This window comes from Protomyctophum parallelum (assembly GCF_964188405.1).
Source record: "Protomyctophum parallelum genome assembly, chromosome: 11".
NCBI classification, from domain to species: Eukaryota; Metazoa; Chordata; class Actinopteri; order Myctophiformes; family Myctophidae; genus Protomyctophum; species Protomyctophum parallelum.
The window spans coordinates 12,712,404-12,737,304 of NC_139707.1; the positions used below are offsets into that span (position 1 = coordinate 12,712,404).

The 24,901-nt window shown below is 41.8% G+C and overlaps 1 protein-coding gene across 1 annotated transcript; it reads right to left on the reverse strand.

The window, feature by feature from the left end:
• Positions 1-7,258: 7,258 nt before the first annotated feature.
• ormdl1 (ORMDL sphingolipid biosynthesis regulator 1) lies at positions 7,259-24,751 on the reverse strand. Its single transcript, XM_083776137.1, has 5 exons — positions 24,663-24,751; positions 14,399-14,483; positions 12,264-12,446; positions 10,572-10,723; positions 7,259-9,956 (listed from the first exon to the last, which is right to left on the reverse strand). Exons 3-5 carry the CDS (start codon positions 12,435-12,437, stop codon positions 9,821-9,823), a joined length of 462 nt encoding a protein of 153 aa, XP_083632263.1. The 5' UTR covers positions 12,438-12,446; positions 14,399-14,483; positions 24,663-24,751; the 3' UTR covers positions 7,259-9,820.
• Between the last annotated feature and the right edge of the window lie 150 nt (positions 24,752-24,901).

Below are 24,901 nucleotides of genomic sequence, written 5' to 3' on the forward strand. Positions count from 1 at the left end.
GCACCTCTCTTAAGTTTTTTCAGCAGATGAGCGGTGGTTCTTTTTCTATGTTTAACTCTTGAGAGCATTCCTCTCAAGAGTTAAAGATCTATAAGGGTCCACCGTGGACAAAATGGACCCTTTATTGTATAAACGAACACCAGACGACTGGCCCCTTTACCAACTCGCCCCCACGAAAAGTGTTAATGTAGTTAACAGTTAATTTTGTATTTCCCTCCCTCCGTGACATTTGAAATGATCTTGTATACAGATTTATTTGATTGTAGCCTACAGTAGTCGATCTCTGTACTCTGTAAAATCAATTAAAGAAGAACATGAGACAGAGACGGTGACTGCTTAATTAAGTTAATTTAGGACCTTATAGCAGTTGTAAAGATGATTTTAAAATGGCAATGGTAACAACTGAGGAGGTACTTAAAAAACTGAGTGCTCTCCAACCCCACAAGGCCACTGGCCATGACAATATTCCCTCCAAATTTCTCAGAGACTCAGCCATTTCCATAGCTCCCGTCATCACCCACATAGTAAACCTCTCCATCAAACAGGGACAGGTCCCCCAAGATTTTAAACTGGCCAAAGTACCCCCCTGTACAAAAAAGTGAGTAAATTAGAACCCGGCAACTACCGCCCTATTTCTATTCTAAGCTCCATCTCAAAAGTGATGGAAAAAATAGTCTATGAACAGGTTGAAAAGTATCTTGCCACTAATAAATTGCTGTACGAGTTCCAATCTGGTTTCAGAACATCCCACTCCACTGACACATGCCTCCTCTATTTGAGCGACCACATCAAACACGAGGTGGACGCTGGAAAATATTGCGGCATGGTCATGCTGGACCTCCAAAAGGCTTTTGACACCGTGAACCACTCCATACTGGTTAACAAGCTTAAAGCTATTGGTTTTGATAGCACATCAGTGAGCTGGATGCAATCCTACCTGGAGGGGAGAGAACAGATGGTGGAGGTGAACGGAACACTGTCCCCTCCCCTCCCAGTGAGCTGTGGCGTCCCACAAGGAAGCATACTAGGGCCTTTACTGTTCCTAATATATGTTAACGACATGACATCAGCTTGTGACTGCAACTTGTTCCTGTTCGCAGATGACTCGGCACTGCTGGTCTCGGACAGGAACAAACTGCAGGTTGAAAAGACCCTCAGCTCTGAACTCGGTAGAATCTGCACCTGGCTCGCTGATAACAAACTATCCTTACACCTGGGAAAAACGGAATCCATTCTCTTCGGATCAAATAGTAATCTCAGCAAGGGTGACAATATTATCACACGAAAAGATCAAATTACCTACCTAGGTTCCATCCTGGAGGCCAATCTTTCCGGTGATAAAATGGCCACCAACGTAATCAAAAAAGTCAATCAAAGAACAAGATTCCTTTACAGGATCTCCTCACTGGTCAGCAAAAACACCTTGAAGACCTTAACAGGAGCCATTGTACAAGGTTTCTTTGACTATGCATCCACCTCTTGGTACCACAGCACCTCAAAGGCCCTTAAAACAAGGCTCCAGACCTCCCAAAACAAACTGGTCAGGCTCCTACTTGGCCTCACCCCCCGAACCCACCTCACCCCTGCCCACTTTGACAGGCTGGGATGGCTTAGGGTCGACGACAGAGTACAGCATCTTGCAATGGGTCTGGTCCACAAGATTCGATACACCACCAAGATACCCATGTACCTGTCTAAATACTTCCTTAATGTAAACGAAGTCCACACCCACAACACCAGAGGGAGTGCAACAAACCATGTACAACCCAGATTCGGCACAAACAAGGGACTAAATTATTTTCGCTCCTATGCCACCAAAATGTGGAACGCCCTACCAACAGTCATTAAGACATGTGAATCCCTTGACTCCTTCAAAACCGCTCTCAAAGGGCACCTACGGATGCCTGCAATTCGAAACTGGCCTCTGTAAATCATGAATCCCCCCACCCCCCCCCCCCCATCTCCCCTCACTGTATATGTATCTTTTCCATTTTTGCTTCCTATATGATGAATTCCTGTTCTGTTCTTTAGCTACATAGAAATGTCTATTTGTATGTCTCTAAATGTTTTGATGAATTGAACAATGTGGACCCTGTTGTAAACAAGTGTAATGCTTAATTGGGTCGTCCACTCACAGTTAACAGTCTTTGTATTGAGTTTGTGCTTGAAATGTACTGTAATTCTACAAACTGTTAATAAATATTTCAATCAATCAATCAATCAAGTTACATTTTGTTTTATTAAACACATTTCTTCCATTATGTAGCCCATGTTTTGTAATGGCATCATGATGCTAGTATATATGCCCATGCAGGGCATACATGATACAGAGTAAACTTAACAATTATAAATGAATACAATACCTTTTATATAATCACCAACATGAATTTATGTTTGTTATTTACAGCTATAGGTAGAGTAGTGGGGCGAGGTGGAAAAGCTATAGGCCTACCGTTACCTTAAAACAAGTGTAGCTTTATGGCGTCGTCCAGTTAACAGTGTTTGTATTGAGTTGCGCTTGAAATGTACCTATTATGCATACTACATACTTCAATCAATCAATTAATGTTGTATACAAAATGAGTTAATAGCACATGGGCAGACTCTTCACATACTAGACTCAGAGCATGTCTGAAATAAATGTCAGAGCTGAAATCGACATGTAAATATCAAATAAATGCTTAAACAGAGTAGCTAGGTGTAATGTTAGAGACCACAGAAGTGAACCTTTTAAGCCTGTTTTTCTCTGCAAGACATTAGGCTACTCTATAAGCCATATCTCCAAAACTGGTGGGTTAAACTGAACAACCAATTTGTCAATTTGAAGATGATTCCTGAATTCATTCATATGGCATGAAAATAAATATCCAATGACTTACTGTGTGTCAAGTTTGGTCACAGCTGTCACATCCATTATCCATAATGTCATTATTATATTACGTCCATCAGTCCATGTGTTCATATCCATCCATGTGGGTCTGCAGCTATAGGTCCATGATCTTCACATGATCATCATCCTCTTCTGGTCCAATAAGTCCTCCATGACTTCATTCAAACTATGCTTTGTTAAAATTAAAAACGCCCAAACTTTAACTTAAATGAAGCATCCATGATGCATCCTCATAGATAGCAGCACGCACGTACCGTGCACGGCAGCAGGCCAGACACACACAGTCACACACACACACACACACACACACACACACACACACACACACACACACACACACACACACACACACACCTCGCCTTCCTCTCCGGCTGGGTCAGGGTGGGACGTGCGTGCATGCGTTCCGCGTGCGCGCCAGTCAGTCTACTATATATATACTTAATGATATCAATTCCGGTATTGTTTCTGTTCCAAACGACGCGTCGCATTTACATGCATGCAGAGGCTATGCTGAGAATGCTCCGTAAAATTACATTATATTATTTATTGTTTCAACATGATCTGATAGTCAGTCTCGACTCTCGACTGAATGGAACCGAGGAAAGGCGTTCTGTCTGCCAGCCGATCACACACACACACACACACACACACACACACACACACACACACACACACACACACACACACACACACACACACACACACACACACACACACACACACACACGCGCGCGCGCGCGCACGCACACAATATGCCTACACACTGCCCCGCCGTCCCGTGCGCGTCACACTGACTGACTGCTGTGCGCGTGCGTGACGTCACGCTGGACGATAATAATAGACGCGAACGGAGTTTTACCTTACACCGAGATTGATGACCTGTGGGATTGTGAGACGCGAGAGGGCGCTATAGTGCTACTGCTTTATTTATTTATTATTATTATTATTATTTACAAAATACTAGATCAGATGCCATATGTTAAAACATGAAGAATTAGAAAGTCCTGACTCCTGTCACCTTTTTTATGACCGGCACCTGCCCAAGTTTGGGTTGGATGTGCATGTCTTTGTACTTTTTTCGTGTCACCTGTTCACATGTACCCATTTCTCCAGAATAAATAAACGTTGAGCCATGCATGACAATAACCAGCCTCTGCCTGAGGCACATAATTCGGTAGGTCACTGCTTGTGGCGTAACAGCTGGTTCGCCTCACCGCCACACGCAGGCATGAACAAACAATAGCACCACCTGCTGTCCACAAACGGTACTCGAGGCCATTTGGACAGATTCAGAATCAGATGATTTTGTTTCAGTTGTATTTCTTTCTTTCTTTATTAGCACATGACAAAAAACATTAAAAGAAATGCATAAACATATTGTGCAGGATAATTAGAAAGAAGAAAAAGTGTTTTTTCTTCTTTCTAATTATTTGTTCTGCCCAAAAAGAATTGTTCTATGGAAAGATTAATGGGAAATTGTCTTCCGGTGCCCTCGAAGGGGGCGGGACTGCAACACTCTATTTTGGGCATTTCCAAAAATGCTTGATTCTTTAATTTTTATTAAATGTTAATGTGGATTAGCGGTCCAAGCACCTATAGGCCGCTAATCCAGCCGGACGGTGTGTCGCGGGTTCGAGTCCCATTACTGTACCCTATCGATAAAGGCAAAAAAAACACCCAATCCACAAGCTCACGTGTCGCACTGCGTGCACTTGTAGATCTGCTATTTTAGTTTTCTTTTTAAATGGATCTTAACTGGTCAACCTTGGAACATAGGTTTTATTTATTGATGAATTTGTCACTATATATTTAGTTTTTGTCACCGTAGCTTAGTTTTCATGTAGGTTCCATTTAGTTTTCATCAGTGTCGACGAACACTTTTTGTCATAGTTTTAGTCGACGAAATCAACACTGCTTCGTGTCTCTTAGTCTTCACACAGAGTGAGTAGACGGACATGGGGACCATCTTATGAGCATTTAGTGAGGGCGACGTGGTCCTTTTTAAATGTTCCTAAAATGTGTTGGACTGGCGGAACGGAGCCAGTACGTGGCTCGCTGGCGTGGATGAAGAGCTCCTGGTCTTAATTTGCATGGTTTCCTTGCTATGTGTATTATTTCTCAATCCAATAGTTCAGTGGTTTTCAACACGTTTCACATCAAGGCCCATTATTTATTCGACATTTGAGCCGAATAAATCAATATTTGATGATATTTAGCCTCTCGGACCCAAAACAGAATATTTCCACGCTGTATTGATGTCTGTATACCATTAGGAGAGATAACAGGCAAAAACAACAATTCTTCTACATTCTCTAATTGTGTAGACTTCTTGTAAAGTAAGTAAATGCAGATGTTTTTTAACAATAATGTAACTCTCGAGAGTGTAAAAGGGTCCATTTGGTTTCATTTTACACTCAAGAGTTAAAGATCTATAAGGGTCCATTTGGTTACCAACTCTCCATCATTTAGCTGGGGACCACCTGGAACCCCCTCCTGGACCACTGGTTGAGAACCACTGACCTAGACTAAAATGTTGGACTACTGGAACAGAGATCCAGTAATACAGTCATTTTACACTTGGTTGCATGCTGAAAATAGCAGATAGAAGCTCACTTGTAGATCTGCTATTTTCAGCAAGTGTAAAATCAGCCATTAGGACTGTTAATGCCCGCCAAAATAATTTCAGTTCGAAACATTTTGATGACTATTAAAATATGACTAAATAATGATTAAACTCAATTTTACTCAAAAGACTAAAACTAAATAAAAAACACCACCGTTATGAAGACAGGTTGAGAGCATGGTGGGCGACAACATGCTCCTTTCATCACGGCAAAAAAACTGACCCCAAACTCAATCCGTGAGTCAGTGTTGTTTTCGTCGACTAAAACTGTGACGAAAAATGTTCGTTGACTACCTTTTTTCACTGACGAAATCTACATGGAAACTAAATGAAAACTAAGCTACGATGACTAAGACTAAATATACTGTCGATTTTGTCAACAAAAACTAGACTGTTTAGGAAGGGACAAGAGATACTGTCGATTTTGTCAACAAAAACTAGACTGTTTAGGAAGGGACAAGAGATCCAGTATAAGTCAGTTTGCACTTGGTTGCATGCTGGAAATAGCAAGTGTAAAATGAGCCATTACGACGGTGTATAGTAAATACAATAGTCGACCTTGTTGGTACTAGTTGACTATATTGATTAAAAAAAAACTGATTCTGTTCCCCCCCCCCCCCCCCCGATTTTTTAGGCCTCAAGATCAGGTAGATTATAGTTATATATTGTTTACATAATAGGTAGTTAAACAACTAGTCGACTAGTAAACTAGGCAACTAGTCAACTAGTAAAAATGACTAGAAGTGAATGCCTATACTATAGGACGTCATAGATCCACAAACCCCCAAATTGACACTAATTAGCCCAGCGGACCCCCATTTTAAAAGACATGCCATGCAGGGACCACCATAAGAGAACATTTTTACGGCTCTAGCAGTGATATCAGGGGGGCTGATTCGGTTTAGCTTTAGTTTTTTTCTACGCTTGCGTTGTCGCACCCCTCTTGAGCAGACCTGGAGGAGACCTGTCGTTGATCCAGGCAACAACGCCTGCGTTCTACTCTCCCCGTTTGCAAGGCCCTTTTAAGCCCGAACCACACCAAAGGGACGAGCTTCGTCCCAGCGGTGTGACGCACGTCGTCCCTATAGTGATTCAACTGGTTGAATTCATTGGCCCAAAAACCACACCAAAGCGTCACCATACAACTCCTCGCAACTGCTTGGAGAACTTTGGACCCAAGGAGCAGTGTTGTTTTTGGCAGATACATTTTGATTTTAGTTTTAGTCAGTCTTTTGAATAGTTTACATTTAGTTTTAGTCACGTGGAATGTTTTTGTGTTGGTCTAGTTTTAGTCGACTGAATGTCATAAGATTTTAGTCGCTTAAATCTACAATTGATTTAGTCGACTAAAATGTATTTTGGCGGGCCTTAATGCCGTCGTAATGGCTGATTTTACACAAATTAGCCGATCTGCAAGCTTGCAGATGGGCTATTTTCAGCATGCAACCAAGTGTAAAATGATTTACTGGATCTCTTGTCCACTAGTCTCTCCCTAACATTTTGTATTTGTTGACGAAATTGTCAATATATTAAATCATATAGCTTAGTTTTCAATTAGTTTCCATTTAGTTTTCGTCAGTGAAAAAAGGTATAGTCGACGAACATTTTTCGTCTTAGTTTTAGTCGACGATAACAACACTGCCTGCATGGTGACCCTTTGGTGACGAACAGGAAAAAAAAAGAAAGAAAGAAAGAAAGAAAGAAAGAAAGGGACAACAAACAAAAACAAAACAACAAAAACTGTATTCGCAAAGAAATCCTTTTATGTAAGCTATATAATAAGCTAAAAATAACACGTTTTAAAACTTAAACATCAGCATCATCGGCCGCCCGACTTCGGCCCCAAACTCAGTCCTTGTGTCACGAGCAATGTGAGGAGGGACGAAAACCCCCCCCAAAAAAAACAAAAAATAACAACAACAAATAAAAGGTTACATCTGACCCCAGGCCAGCCTAGGGGGGGGGAGGGGGGGGGGGTTCTTTTTCAAACCAAAAAACGAACATCATTTAAATATTGACTGTTTTTTTTAAAGTTAGCAATGCATTATTATGGCATTCTCCTGTCAACGGCATCTCTGCATATACTTGTACATCCACAGCTGACAATAATTATCGCTAACAATTACATTTACACGCACTGTACAAAACGGCTTAGCGCACACACACACACACACACACACACACACACACACACACACACACACACACACACACACACACACACACACACACACACACACACACACACACACACACACCGAGTGATATCGTATGTCGTTCATGAATTGCCTATTTTTACACCGGTATTATCTGTACATTTCATGCAGTCTGATTAGTCCCCCATTTTTAACCACTATCAAAAAACAGCGTCACAATTTTGGACACGCAATTACAGGAGGACATCGTTCAATGGGGCTTAATGTATGGTTACACACTGCACTATGGGTACTTGTTTGTTTTCTTTTGCCGTGCATGATAATTATTAGTTATAAACTTGGTTGGTTGTCTCGGACTCTCTGACATCGGTCGGGGGGGCTATAGAGCGTCGCAGTCCCGCCCACTGCCATGGCCCAGGAAATGATTCCCCGTTCATTTTCCTCATAGACATTTCAAAAAGTATTTATTTATAGACCTTTTAAGCGTCGTACAAAGCCAACTGGAGTCGTGACAACAAACAAAACATTTTGGGCCGAACAAATAATTGGAAAGAAGAGAAAAATAACACTTACTTTGTTGTTTTTCTTCTTTGTGATTATTTGTCTGGTTTGTTGTCATGATTTGTCACGACTCGAGTTGGCTTCGTATGACGCTTAAAAGGTCTTTAAATAAATACTTTTTGTCTATGGGAAAAATGCATTTGGAATTATTTCCTGGGCCTGGCGTCGTCATGAAAAGGCGGGACTGCGACGCTCTATATCTTGCCACCCCTTATCCCTTATCCCTAAACTAATTTGCCATTTTTTTTTACTACTATGAAAAAACATTTTAAAATAGATCAAATAGCCGATCTACAAGCTCACAATGTAGATCGGCTAGTTGAACTATTTTAAAATGTTTTTTAAAATAGTAAAAAAATGGCAAAATTAGTTTAGGGATGGAGGGACGGGTGACAAGATGGAGCCCTGAGTCTTCTTACTCAGTGCACGCACGCACGCACACACACACACACACACACACACACACACACACACACACACACACACACACACACACACACACACACACACACACACACACACACACACACACACACACACACACACACACACACACACACACACATTACCGTGGCACAGGATACAGAAAGCATGGTCACATCGTGTTAAATTGGCTAAATTGGCTAACCCCTGTGTAAAAAAATAAGGTCTCAAGTAATGTAGAGAATACATGATGGAACAGGTGCACGGTGCGTCCTTCATTATGAGACTCAAATTGTGGAGACTTGTTCCTAAATTAAGTAATGCAGATGTTTAACAATAATGTGACTCTTGAGAGCGTAAAATGAAACGACAGAATAGCCTCACACTATAGGGTTTATAGCAGTAGCGGTGCGGTTAAACCAACGTCCACATGGGGGTGCTGTTGGCTCAGCTTTTGCACCAGTGGAATGGGTAACTATTTGTACACTATGTTGTAAATATAGAAATATGAATAGACCTATTTTTACACTATGTTGTATCAATGTAGAAATATTAGACCTTAATTGTCGAATATTAAAGCGTGTTCTCATCATGTATTGTTTACATCAGTGGTTCCCAAAGTGCAGGGGTCCGGGGACCCCCAGGGGTCCTTGAGGGAGTTCCAGGGGGTCCCCAGCTAAATGATAGTTTGGAACGAAGTCGACCCTTATGGGTCTGTAAATGTACAGTGTAGAAATGGAACCATTTGTACACACTCAGAGTTCAATTAACATTGATTTTACAATATAAATTGAGGGTCCCAGAGATGGAAATGCCATTAAATGGGGGTCTGTAGACTAATGCATGTCAAACTGGGGGTCCTTGAAATTAAACGGGTTGAGAATCACTGCTAGAGCCGTAAAGATCTTCTCTTATGGCGGTCCCCATGGCATATATTTTCAAATGGGGGTCTGCGGGCTAATTAGTGTCAATTTGGGGGTCCTTGAAGTGAAAAAGTTTGGGAACCACAGCTTTACATTACCTAAGACCATTTTCTGTCTATCTGTCTGTCTGTCTGTATACATACATATATTTTACACTTTGGAACTAAATAGCCAAATAGTCAATTTCCCACCCATCCTCCCAGCGTCGTTCCTCGGTGCCCCACGCAGCCTCTTGGGGGTTGTTTTAATACTTGTTGATGCCAAAGATCCGCACCCGGTGCAGCTGGGGCAGCTTGGGGATGAGGACGCTGAGCAGGGACGCCGTGTTGATCACGAAGTGCGTCGTGTCGTATTTGGTGTAGAAGCTGGCCAGGAAGTATCTGAGGAGGAGACGAAGGAGACGAAACAATCACCTCAGTACTTTGGGGACTATAACTATAATCTACCTGATCTTGAGGCCTACAAAATCGACCCCCCCCTTTCTTTTTTTTCTTATCAACTAGTCAACTAGTACCAACAAGGTCGACTAATTGAATAGTCGACTAGTTGCTTAATGCCCTACCTCAGACGCCACATTCTAAATCCTACATGCAGGGACGTGCAGAGAGTATTAGAGGGCCAGGGGCTGAAATCCCGTAAGAGGGCACTTTTGGACAAAAATAGTGAAAATAGCAGATCTACAAGCTCACAACGCGTTGCGCTGCGACGCGTTGAGAGCTTGTAGATCAGCTATTTTCGGGGCACTACCCAGCACTCTTTTAGCTAGTGGAGATGCAGTTGTACGACATGGATTTAGAAACAAATTCGCTCAAGTTCAGGAGACTTCGGAGGAAAAAAAAGCAATTATCCTGAAATGCTCCCTTCTAAATGGCATGGAAAGGAGTGGCATTTGCATTTCTTTCACCGTAGTGAATGCTGCATTCTACAACGGTTCATGGAAACCACACTTTGCAATTTTTCTAAATTGCAACCTTTCTAGTTATTACTGTACGTACAGGATGATGGGGGAGATGGTGAAGAACTTCCTGGACGAGGTGAACTGAACTCCGTAGTCCAGCTGTTCCCAGTGAGTCAGCAGTCTGGCTTTACCCTGGTCCGGAGTCTGGAAGGGAGTCCCTTTAACCGCATGCATGAACACATACATACCCTACGCACACGCGCACACGCACACACGCACACACACACACACACACACACACACACACACACACACACACACACACACACACACACACAGTGAATCTTCTCTTAGTTGTAGGTAAAAAAAATACCATCAATACTCTACTGTGAGCCAGGACATGGAACAACATTGTCCTCAAAATATCAATTTTTTAAAATTCTACTAGACTTGTGGACACGTTTCGCACGCACACACACACACACACACGCACACGCACACGCACACACACGCACGCACGCACGCACGCAAACAAACACATGCCCGCGGCTTGCCTCTGACAGAGCCACGTGTCACAAACCGCATTCTTGTTCGAATGCAATTAAATGCAAAATCCCGTGAATGTGTAGAAGTGATAAATTGCTCACGCCGATGCTAAAGCGAGCACACAGACGTTGCATTGTGTGTGTGTGTGTGTGTGTGTGTGTGTGTGTGTGTGTGTGGAGGAAAATAAATGAAACAATGGGACTGTTTTCATGCAGGCGTGAGACGTGAGCAGCCTTTTGTCAACAACAACGCTCTCACACCGCGCTAGTAAATCATGTCACGTGTGCAGATTTCTCTATTTAACCCTTTTAGGACTAAGGCCCGTAGCGGATCTACAAGCGTTGTACACGCGTTGTGAGCTTGTAGATCTGCTATTTTCAGCACGCAGCCACGTATAAAATCAGCCATTACGAAGCCACCATGATAGATAGTTCAGTCGGTGATGAAAGCATGACATTGATTTGGCACAGATGACCTTCATTATGATCCTATTTGACAATCAACCTCGGGCAACACAGAACTGCAACATTTTCAAGATGGCCGCCAGTTTTAATTACTTACAGTCTAAATTAGTAGCTTGCTGAGTAGTATTACAAATAATGTTATTGTCTTTTTTTATGTCCAATCTATTTGTATTTAGTTAAAATGAGTTTTCAGGATCCCAATTAAAAATAGCAAAAGAATATTCTGGGTTTCAATTAGAGTATGGCAAAAATAGCCGATCTACAAGCTCAAAACGCGTCGCAGTGCGGCGCGTTTTGAGCTTGTGGATCGGCTATTTTTGCTACGACAGTAATACATGGCCCTAGGGAGTGAGTTATGGAAATATAGTGTCCCTCTCCGTCATCCAAGTTTCGCACCCCTGATCTATATACTACGTACCAGGTTGTGAATTGTGTTGGTTGAGCGTCCATAGCATCTATACTCTACGTACCAGGTTGTGTATTGTGTTGGTTGAGCGTCCATAGCATCTATATACTACGTACCAGGTTGTGTATTGTGTTGGTTGAGCGTCCATAGCATCTATATACTACGTACCAGGTAGTGTATGACGTTGGTGAGCGTCCATAGCATCTATATACTACGTACCAGGTTGTGGATGACGTTGGTGAGCGTCCATAGCATCTATATACTACGTACCAGGTAGTGTATGACGTTGGTGAGCGTCCATAGCATCTATACGCTACGTACCAGGTTGTGTATTGTGTTGGTTGAGCGTCCATAGCATCTATACTCTACGTACCAGGTTGTGGATGACGTTGGTGAGCGTCCAGACGAGCGGCACGCTGCAGAAGGGGATGCTGAGCAGCACCACGTGAAGCACGGCCACGCCCAGGGTGTACGTCAGCCAGATGCCGCGGCCGTTCATCACGCGCGTGTTGGGGTTGACCTCGCTGTGAGCCACGCCCACGTTCATGATGCCGCCCTGCACGCATGCATACGCGCACACACACACACACACACACACACACACACAAATGCTTTTTGAGAATTCAAAGCGTGCCTGTGCACACTGTTAACTAGGGGTGTAACGATACATTTTAACAGCGATAAGATACGTACCACGATACATGGTTGACGATACGATACATGGACGATATTGGTTCATTATGGCGATACGATACAATGATTTGAAATCGATACAGTAACTATTTAAAATACATATTTTAAGCTAAGTAATTAAACCCCTCTCTTTATTTTTTCTTCAAAAAATTGCTAAATACCACGCACAGAAATGTAGTATTGCTACAATCGATTAATTGCATAGCAAAACAACACGATTCAATATAGTCCCATTCTTGGGGCGGGAACCCCTTTTGTTTTTTTAGAGCATTATGTTATGCTTTAGCTATTGAAAAATAGCAGATCTACAAGCTCATAGCGCGGCACCGAGTGCTGCACTATGAACCTTTTGAAAAGTCGTGAAAATGTGGTGCAAATCTTGTGAATATATATTCTTTCGGAGCGTTTTTAACTCATATCTTTTCTTTTCTGGGGGGATCCCTGGAACAACATATTTAGGCGTTTAGCTTATTCCAGAGCGACTTAAGAGTAAGCAAGAACAATACATGGCATCATGAATACATACTCCGCTCCCTCCACTGGCTCCCGGTCGCTGCCCGCACAGAATACAAAACTCTGATGCTGGCATTCAAAGCAACCAAAGGTATGGCTCCCCCATATCTTGCAAGTATGATCGAACCCTACAAACCCTCGCGCGCACTCAGATCAGCCAACGCAGGGAAGCTGGAAGTACCCTCACTAAAAACGGCGGGACAACGCTCCACACGTCCCAAACTCTTCTCCCTTCTGGCTCCAAAACTGTGGAATGCACTTCCCATTGCAGTCAGAATGTCTGAAAACCCACCTTTTCAGACTCCATCATGGCCCATAGCACTTACCCCACCCCCTTAGATAGCATTTCTGTAGACTTAGATAGCATTTGATACAGACTTATAGCATGTTATGTAGACAGCACTATAATTGCATTGTATGTAGTCATAGCACGTCATAGTACATATGTATAGCATAGTAGTATAGATGTATAGTTTATATGTATAGCTTCATTATATAGATATTCCACTGTTACTTTCTTAGCTTACGCATGTTTCTTGATAAATGTTTTTATGTGATCTATTCCCATGCTTTTTTTGTTCTTGCTTAATGTAAGTCGCTCTGGATTAAGAGCGTCTGCTAAATGCCTAAATTGTAAATTGTAATACTTACACATACAATACTTATGTATATACATCACATAAAAATAGCTATCATGAATGATGGGTAAGCTAATCACGTAACAGTGGAATATTTATATAATGAAACTATGCACATATACTACATTATATAGTGCCATGTCTACATAAAATGCTATCCAAGTTACATAAGTTGAGCCTTTGCATATATATATATATATATATATACGCCATAAGGTCGTCGAAGGCTAGGGCAAGTGCTACGGGTTAAGATGGAGTCATGAAGAGGTGGGTTTTCAGACTCCGGTGGAAGATTGGGAGTGAGTCTGCAGTTCTGACTGCAATGGAGAAGTGCATTCCATAGTTTTGGAGCCAGAAGGGAGAAGAGTTTGGGACGTGTGGAGTGTTGTCCCGTGAAGCTACTTCCAGCTTCCCTGCGTTGACTGATCTGAGCTAGTGCACGGGAGGTCTTGTAGGGTCTTGCAAGATATGGGGGAGGCACACCTTTGGTTGCTTTGAATGCCAGCATCAGAGTTTTGTACTCTGTGCGGGCAGCGACCGGGAGCCAATGGAGGGAGCGGAGAAGGGGAGAGACGTGTGAACATTTTGGCTGGTTGAAGACCAAGCGAGCTGCGGCATTTTGGATCAATTTGGTGGTGTAGTGCGGTTGCACCTTAACCCTTACCGCGCCACTCCAGGAATGATAAGCTCAAACACGGCTCCTCTGCTGGGCTGTCCTGTGGTTGACCTTTGCCCTCTGGCACGCCACGCTGTGTGGACACAAAGACACGTTTATAGGCCAGCTCAGGACACTCAGGACAGAAACAGTGTTGTTTTTGGCATCAAATTTTGATTTTAGTTTTAGTCTCTTCAATAGTTTATATTTAGCTTCAGTCACATTTTAGTCACCTGGAATGTTTTAGTATTGTTAGTGTATGCCGTCGTAATTTTGCACTTGCTGAAAATAGCCGATCTACAAGCTCACATGTTGCAGCGTGACGCGTTGTGAGCTTTAGTACTGCGACAATGGCCCCCAGAAGTCGGCATACCCCTCCCGGAGTTAGGACCAAACACAACATAGTTTTTCCTCATCTCTAAGGCCTCCCATACATGAAATGGATTCTTGTATAAAAATATTTTACTGCAAAAGTGGTGAAATTGTTATTTAAAGTTATACACCTCAAACTAAAAATAAAGCCTGTCCGTCTGGTGGTTGAGGCACTTAAAGGCATGTAGATTCACAATGGAAGCTCTGAGAGGTTCAAAACTTGGCATACTTGAAGCCAGAACATACCTCTACATTCTAGAAAAGACTGAATGTCAATATCTGAATGTCAATATGAGATATAGTCATTTGAACACATACTTACAGTAGGCGGAATTGTACATCTATGTAGATGTCTTCTCTACTTTGTAGTGACTCTGGAATGGATTGTCATAGCAACACATATGATGGCTTGTAGGAAAGGTGAGGTTCTACTGAATCCAGCAATACCAATTGTGTAAATGTAGCTTGCATAATCGTGGAGTTATGGCACAAAACATATATGGTGTCCCAAACGGGGGGAAATAAAACTAATGAAATCTACAGTATCACATTAGTTTTATTTTTACTTCACTTATCAAGGGTGGGAAAACATAAACAAATCACTTGAGTAGAAGTCCCTAAAATGTATGAAATGTCTCAAACTTGAGAAATGAGAAATTGTGAACAAATAGATGCCGCTTCAATAGAGAAATATGCAAGCCTAGATTGGAACTACTAACTATTATTATGTTGCAGCACATGACCTGGATGTTCCCTCATCAAGCTCAAATCTCAATATTATCCTCATAAATATAAATAATCAAGTTATTCATTTCTGTTATTTGAGTTTTTTGGTTACAGTCAATTTATACTACAGTATTTGGCTCCACCTATGTGCATCTTATGTGATCTTATAATGTGAAGTGTATCGGAAATCGGGGCCGATCATGACATTTTTAAATGATCAGATCAGGAGCACAAAAATGTGATTGGGACATCCCTAGTATCAATATGATAGCCATATCATGATATTGGACTGTATATTGTCCGTGATTTGGGATATTGTACTATTGTGATATTGGAGGAGTTGCATAAAAATATAATTTTCAGATGGGGAAAAATCGGTATCGGCAGATACTCAAAATTAAAATGATCTTACTAAATGTTGCTCAACAGAGAGATGATGATGTTCATAACACCGTGGCTCTATATACAGACAATATGCTGCAGTAATGAGCAAGTTGCAAATGTTGAGTGAGAGCATGCCTGCACCAGTCTCATCAAGAAGACTGAATAGGGTTGATACATTGTTTAACATACAAAGATATTTTTCATTTGTGTGAAGGCCAGTACAAGACCAGAACATCTGACAGCCATTATGGCTGGTACTGGTATGTGTACCAGAGACTTATGGTCCTTCATGCAGCATCAGAAAGGTTGATGAAGTTGTACATCATCTGCTCCTCTCGTACCCAGATCTCTTTGTGTATGATGACAAATATACAATAATACTGGTAATATGCCGAGGCGGCAGTGCCTCAGGGATAGATTGGCCAATAGAGCGGCTGGATGGAGAACCGTGAGGTTCGCAAGACAAATTTCAGTGTGAACTAACAATATACCGTTAGTACTATATCATACCATATTCTCAGTTCGATCCAGGGCTCCCCCAGAGTTAGACTCTGAACCCCTAATTGATCCCGATGTGCAGGTCGGTGCCTTGTATGGTTTCCTCTGCCATCGGTGTGTGACTGAATGTGTGAATGTAATGCACAATCTATGTAAAGTGCTTTGGATAAAAGCTCTATATACTGTAAATGCACCAATTTCCATTTACGGTATATAAACTCCTTGACTGTTATGATGACATACTGAAGACACTGACTCTGAGGAAGAAGATGATATTGTCTAAATACAAACCCTGGAAACATACAGCATTATAATTTGTAGAACATGGAAAGTCTGATGTTGCATGCTCTAAAAGTGTGCCCATGGGAAATGGGCACAATGAGAGAAGATGCAAATATCCAAGAAAATCCAGAACTACTACATAGACCTGCAGATATATCGATGAAGAAAACCATGGACCAGTGTCTTCAGTATGTCATAACTCTTATTTATTGAAAGTGATGACTTGTCATCACTTTCATTTATTTAAAGAAAGATGTTAACTATTTCAGTGATATTAATAAAAGCTTTGACATAGATACTGGTCTGCTGTTCTAATTCTTTGTTTTATAGCTGCTATATTTCGTTTAGATATTTAGTGTTTTAGGTAGCATTTATGATATTTGTCATTTGAGATCTGGGTACGAGAGCAGCCGATGTACAACTTCATCAATCTTTCTGATGCTGCATGTGAAGGCCCTGTCTCTGGTACTCTGACCAGTGACCATGTGAAGGCCCTGTCTCTGGTACTCTGACCAGTGACCATGTGAAGGCCCTGTCTCTGGTACTCTGACCAGTGACCATGTGAAGGCCCTGTCTCTGGTACTCTGACCAGTGACCATGTGAAGGCCCTGTCTCTGGTACTCTGACCAGTGACCATGTGAAGGCCCTGTCTCTGGTACTCTGACCAGTAGTCCTGGTTTTGTCTATGAACTGATTGCAACAAGACCGCGAGGACTTTTTTGTGCTATCCCTTTTGGACTAATTGTATGACTGTACTCTGTTGCTGTTTTTACATTTATGTCTAATAAACTATTAAATCCATCAATCAATCAATCAATTGTGCTGGCCTTCCCACAAATGAAACAATATATTTGTATGTTAAACAGTGTTGTATCCTATTCAACAATGTTGTACCCTGTTCAGTCTTCTTGACGAGACGGCATGCTCTCACTCTGGTCTTACTGGAGTAGTTTTCTCAACATGATACAGTATATGATGAGGAGAGGAGAGTATATTGAATTTGGGTTTGCCAGGGTTTTATGAACATCATCTCTCTGTTGAACAACAGTTAGTGTTGAAGGTCTTCTGCCGTGGGCTTTATACATTATGGGTCTTGTTTCGTGCCTTTTTCCAACTGTTTAGCAAAGATGATACAAAGATTTGGATCCAATATTCCATTTTGGTAAAAGTTTAAAGATACACTTCAGAATTTGTACAGTATCTATGTTGTGCATTGCGCGCACTATTTTTAGGCTATAGTATGTGCAGTAACCATATTACAAGTGATACTAATTAAGTCTATTTTCCATTCTGGTGAAATAGTGTCAGGGCAGGGTTCTGCTATTGTCAGTGTAGACTACTGGACAGGCAGTAGGCTCTGTTACATTAAAGATAACTAAATACTAGGTCACTCTCCACTCCAGTCAGCTAAATAGCTACTTGATTTGACAAGGTTCATCTCATCTTTTCACATTCCAAAATATGTGAAATGATTTTACCTGTCATTTTATGAAGAAAGCCACATACTGTAGGCAATAAGATGCAGGTGGAGCCAAATACTGTAGTGTAGTATAACTTGACTGTAACCAAATAACTCAAATAACAGAAATGAATAACTTGATTATTTATATTTATGAGGATAATATTGAGATTTGAGCTTGATGAGGGAACATCCAGGTCATGTGCTGCAACATAATAATAGTTAGTAGTTCCAATCTAGGCTTGCATATTTCTCTATTGAAGCGGCATCTATTTGTTCACAATTTCTCATTTCTCAAGTTTGAGACATTTCATACATTTTAGGGACTTCTACTCAAGTGATTTGTTTATGTTTTCCCACCCTTGATAAGTGAAGTAAAAATAAAACTAATGTGATACTGTAGATTTCATTAGTTTTATTTCCCCCCGTTTGGGACACCATATATGTTTTGTGCCATAACTCCACGATTATGCAAGCTACATTTACACAATTGGTATTGCTGGATTCAGTAGAACCTCACCTTTCCTACAAGCCATCATATGTGTTGCTATGACAATCCATTCCAGAGTCACTACAAAGTAGAGAAGACATCTACATAGATGTACAATTCCGCCTACTGTAAGTATGTGTTCAAATGACTATATCTCATATTGACATTCAGATATTGACATTCAGTCTTTTCTAGAATGTAGAGGTATGTTCTGGCTTCAAGTATGCCAAGTTTTGAACCTCTCAGAGCTTCCATTGTGAATCTACATGCCTTTAAGTGCCTCAACCACCAGACGGACAGGCTTTATTTTTAGTTTGAGGTGTATAACTTTAAATAACAATTTCACCACTTTTGCAGTAAAATATTTTTATACAAGAATCCATTTCATGTATGGGAGGCCTTAGAGATGAGGAAAAACTATGTTGTGTTTGGTCCTAACTCCGGGAGGGGTATCTCGAAAACTAAAGCACTTTTTGACTGTTTGTTGCAGGACTACTTGTAGATTGGCTATTTTCAGCATGCAACCAAGTGTAAAATGACTTATAGTGGACCTCTACCTCTTGTCCACTAGTCCCTTCCTAACATTTAGTCTAGTTTTTATTTGTTGACAAATTCGTCAGTGAAAAAAGGTAGTCGACAAACATTTTTCGTCTTGGTTCATCTGAGAATGATTCTGGCAATTAAATAGGAAGAATGATCAACACACACACACACACACACACACACACACACACACACACACACACACACACACACACACACACACACACACACACACACACACACACACACACACACACACACACACACACACACACACACACACACACACACACACACACACACACACACACACACACACACACAGGCTGGAGCATTCCCTACATGTCTGAGCAGATTGTCTGTACGACAATCTGTCCAGATAACAGCTGGCTGCGTGCCAAAGAGTCTGACGACCCACTAAGACCTGAGAGTCCAGATTCTACTGAAATATCTTCTAAATAATCCATGACAAAAAAGCACATCAATGTGGTGGTCAGAACTGTTTCATGTCAAGGACCCCCAAAATTATTTGAAATTGGCCGCCGACCCCCCATATCTGAAAATATGTTCTTCCAGGGACCCCTCCCAGAAGCAAAGATATGAGTTAAAAACGTCCACTGTGAAAGAATACACATTCAAAGATTTATACACATGTGCACACATATACATCAAAGGGGGATTCAAGATTCTCTCAAGACCACGAATGCAGCATTTCCTGCATGGTGAAAAATAAATGCAAAATGCCACTCCTCTCCTTTCCATGCCATGCCGGAAGGCAGCATTCAGGAGAATAGCTTTTTTTCCCCGAAGTCTCCTGAACTTGGAACATTTTGTGTTGAACTTATTTGGGCGCCGATCTAATCTCGTGCACATATAGTTTAGCTGCCGCTGCTCGTATGTATATGTGCACCACCAACCACAGTGCCAACACCGTCTTTGTGTTGAAACCTTTCAGGCCTGACGTTGAAATTTTAAAAATGTCTTCTAAATCATGACAGTTTTCTGAAATACCCATGTTTCTATATCAGTGGTGCTCAATATTTCATGTCAAGGACATCCGAAAAATATATGTAATAGGCTGCCAACCCTAGCCTGGTTAATAAACCAGACCGAATCAGCCGTTGGCAAAAATAAATTGCCTGCCGGCGGATTACGGTCTGGAGAGGCTCAATTGTACGCCCATTTCCTACACCAGAGAAATGGGGCGGCCAATCGGGACACGGTATGCAATATGGGCGGGCTTTGGTACAGTGACTTTCAATGCTTGAGACCTTTGACTGACAGTAGCTCTGACCAATTGCGTCAAAGAGAATATGTTTCAACCCGCCCCCCTGGAAATGAAATCCAAACTGAGCCTCCCCAGACTAATATCCCGCGGTCCGTGCGATATTAGTCTGGTTTATTAACCAGGCTATGCCAACACCCCATCTGAACGAAAATTGTTCCACACGCGCACGCGCACACGCACGCACACGCACACACACACACACACACACACACACACACACACACACACACACACACACACACACACACACACACACACACACACACACACACACACACACACACACACACACACACACACACACACACACGCACACACACACACACACACACACACACACACTTACATAGATTGTGCATTACATTCACCCATTCACACACACATGCACTGATTCACACACAACGATGGCAGAGAATACCATGCAAGGCACCAACCTGTCTTGCACATGGGGAGCAATTAGGGGTTCGGAGTCTTGGACACTAACTCTGGGGAAGCCCGCAGGGATCGAACTTGGAACCTCACACGGTTCCCATCCAGCTGCTCTACCGGCCACCACAGGCATATTTAACATTGGGCTAGGGTGGGCTGCAGCCCGGGGGCCCTTTTTAATATTTTGAAATGGTAACGTATTGCAATCCAATTCAAGTGAGATTTATGTTTAGTTATTGCATATTTAGTATTATGGTTAAAACATTGAGAGCTTCTGCTCTGCTGTCTGCACTGCAGACAGTGACGCTGTGTTGTGGGGTAGCTGTGGAAACCCCTGCCAATGTCGACTAGTTGTCTGTCTGCCTTTCTCTTTTGGGGGGGCTGGGTACCCTGAAATTAAAACAAAATTCAACATTTGTTTTCCGGCCGTGCGGCTTAGGAAAATGCACCGCGCAGCCCAGGGGGGCCCTGACATTTTGTCTAGCCCGGGGGCCCTTGGGAGGGAAAATCCGGCCCTGCCGGCCACCCTACTGCTGCCCCCCCCCCCCCCCACCACCCACCAACTTGAAAATGGCCAGTCGACAAGCTCCACACAACCCTGACTGTGAAATAAGATTGTAATTATTTAAAAGCTTAATAGCACCTAAGCACATTTGCTGCCCGTTCTGTGAACGTGACTATTTGGGATTCAAAGTTCACTGTTGTGTCATCGTGACTTTTGCTGTAAGTCTGTCAGAGATAGACCAGTGGTTTTACTGTAACTCTGTCAGATAGAGTTCATTGGTTCCCAAAACCTTTTCATACTGAAGTACCACCTCAGAAAATGTTTGGCTCTCGACCACAACAATAACGTCATGATGTTAAAATACAGGCATGTATACCTGCCCTTTTTGCCAATAATGACAAAACTCTAAATCAGCACAACATGATTAATCCGTTCTCAAATATCATACACTATTTAACAATAGGCATATCAGCTGTTCTGTGTTCTGCGTGCGTGCATGTGGCGTCATTAACCCATTTTGGGCGGGAAGTAACCCCTTTTGGTGTTAGCACTATGTTATGCTTTAGCTATTGAAAAATAGAAGATCTACAAGCTCATAGCGCGCCACTGAGTGGCGCGCTACGAGCTCGACTGACATAGAAACATAGTTTTTCAGAAAACTGTCAGGATGTAGAAGACATTTTTTTAATCTGATCTCAGGTCAGAATGGGTTAAAACGCTGTGGTACCCGTAAAAAAAACACCATTATTGTCACCATAGTGTCATTGGAGTGTAATGCATTTGTCTGGCTAAATACTCCTCCAGCACAGTTTCTTCTGAAAGAACGCCAGGGTCATTACATTCAGCATTTGTCTACAATGGAGAGCTGTAGATAGCTGCCATAGCTTGGCTCCAGGGGGAAAAAAATACTAACATAAATTATCATCATTTTTTGACCGCGGTCGAGATCATGGATTTCACAATGCCACGCCAGACTTCCTGGCTGATTTTTCAAAAAAAGTCTTGTTTAAAAAAAAAATCTGTCTAACAATGATGTCACTGGTGGACGGGTTTCTGAACTGCCCACAGCCCTCCTATGAGACACAGACCGAGTAGGAAAAATAAATATTGGCATTTTATCATGAACAATAGTGAGGACCAATTATATGAAGATAGGTTGAAAAGCGGTGAAGTAGTCCTTTGAATTCACACTGACAATAAATGGAGAATTTCACGTCACCGTGTCTATTTTACGCCATGATGATGTACGATGATAAGTGCGCCCCTCACTTCACACAGGTGTGATTTCACTCGCTGTCACTGCTCGCTGTCACTGCATCACCCTGTTCCAGGAACACATTATTTTATCTGGCTGAAAGCTTTCTCAAAACAAAAACAAAAAGGTTTAATTACTATGAAAGTATGAAAACCTGCACAATCTGTCAGTCAGTCAGTCAGTCAGTCAGTCCGTCACACCTCCATATATGGTCGTCAGTCCTTCACGCCTAGTGACACGCTCCATATAATGGCCTTCTCTATGAAGATCAAGACACTGACCTCATCAAACCCTATAGCCATACATGGAGAAGACTGGATCATAACCTAGATATCCATCTCTCTCTCTCTCTCTCTCTCTCCAGTCTAGCCCCTTAGATAGCACTTTTGTAGACATAGATAGCATTTTATACAGACTTGTGTGTGTAGTGCTGTCTACATCTATGTGATGTAGACTGCACTAGAATTGCATTTGTATGTAGTCATAGCACATAAGTATAGTATAGTATATATGTATAGTTTATATGTATAGTGCGAGTGTCATTATAGAGATTCCACTGGTACGTTCTTAGCTTACGCATGTTTCTTGAATATTACTTTTTATGTATGTGATGTATTGCCATGATTTTTGTTCTTGCCTAATGTAAGTAAATCACTCTGGATTAAGAGTGTCTGCTAAATGCCTAAATTGTAAATTGTCTCTCTCTCTGGAATTGGAGGACCACCATGAGTTCAATTATTGTTTAACATCTGCATTACTTAATTTGCAAGAAAGTCATTTTGTTGAACGTTTGCCTGTTATCTCTCCTGATTGGGTACCAACATCAATACAGCGTGGAAATGTGGACAAAATATTATACGACAAAACAACACTATTCTAAAAGACAAGTTTTGGATCTGAGAGGCTAAATGTCATCAAACGGTGGTCTGTGGATCAAATGTAGAATAAATAATGGACCTCAATATGAAATGTGTTGTCCACTGAAGTACAACAGACAGCAGATTATTGATTGATTGGAAATGTGTATTCAGAGTTTGATTGTAGAATGGGTATAAGTTCACAGGAAAGCTCAGGTCAATACAAAAACTTCTAGAAGACAAAACCATATGATAAAGCACTAAGACTTGTTTACATCAGGGTCCTCCATGTTCAATTCATCAGAACATTTTAAAGACGTACAAATATACACTTCTATGAACATTAGTTAGAATGCAAGCTGCACCAGTGGTCCTCTGGGGTTCCCAGTGCAGCTAAATGATGGAGAGTTGGTAACCAAACCAAATGGACCCCGGATAGATCTTTTAACTCTCAAGAGTGTAAAATGAAACCATGCAAATGGACGCTCACAGGTCCATTTGGTTTCCTTTTACACTCTCAAAGAGTTCAATTATTGTTAAACATCATGCTTTCTTCTTCTTATTCTTAAGTAATGCAAAGTGTTATGCTAGTTTTCCCCCCTGCTAGATCTCTCCTTAATGGCACCAACTATACCAACATCAATACAGCATGGAATCGTGGACAGAATCCTATATTCAATGACAACAAAATGTTCTTTAGTTGTGTGTCTGAGAGGCTAAAATGTCATCACATGGTGGTCCGTGGCTCAAATGGTCTGAGGCTAAAAGTCATCAAATGGTGTTCCGTGGCTCAAATGGTCTGAGGCTAAATGTCATCAAATGGTGTTCCGTGGCTCAAATGGGTCTGAGAGGCTAAAATGTCATCAAATGGTGGTCCGTACGTGGCTCAAATGGGTCTGAGAGGCTAAATGTTATCATGGTCCGTACGTGCTCAAAATTATGAATAAATAATGGACCTTAATATGAAAAGGGTTGAAAACCACTGATATTTCAAGTATTATAACATTGCTATAGCTGCACAACAGTCAACATATAGTGTGTCAGTGTCATGGAATGTTTGGACTGTGTGTGTGTGTGCGTGTGTGTGTGTGTGTGTGTGTGTGTGTGTGTGTGTGTGTGTGTGTGCGCGCGCGCGTGCGCCCGTGCGTGCGTGTGAAATCAAACGTTATTAGAGCGTACACTTACCTGTTCTGTTATTATTATCGCCTGGACAAAAATAACACACGTCTGTCTGTCTACTCCTCACGGAATCCTTGTTGATGTTGATGATGATGATGTGTGTGTGCGCGCGTGTACGCGTGCGCACGCGCAGGCGCAGCAGATCGAGGAGGAGGAGCATCTCGCAAAAAACCGGAACTAGACGTTTGACATTATTATGTAGTAAAAACATAAAAGCTCGGCTCAATATTTTATTATAATCAATT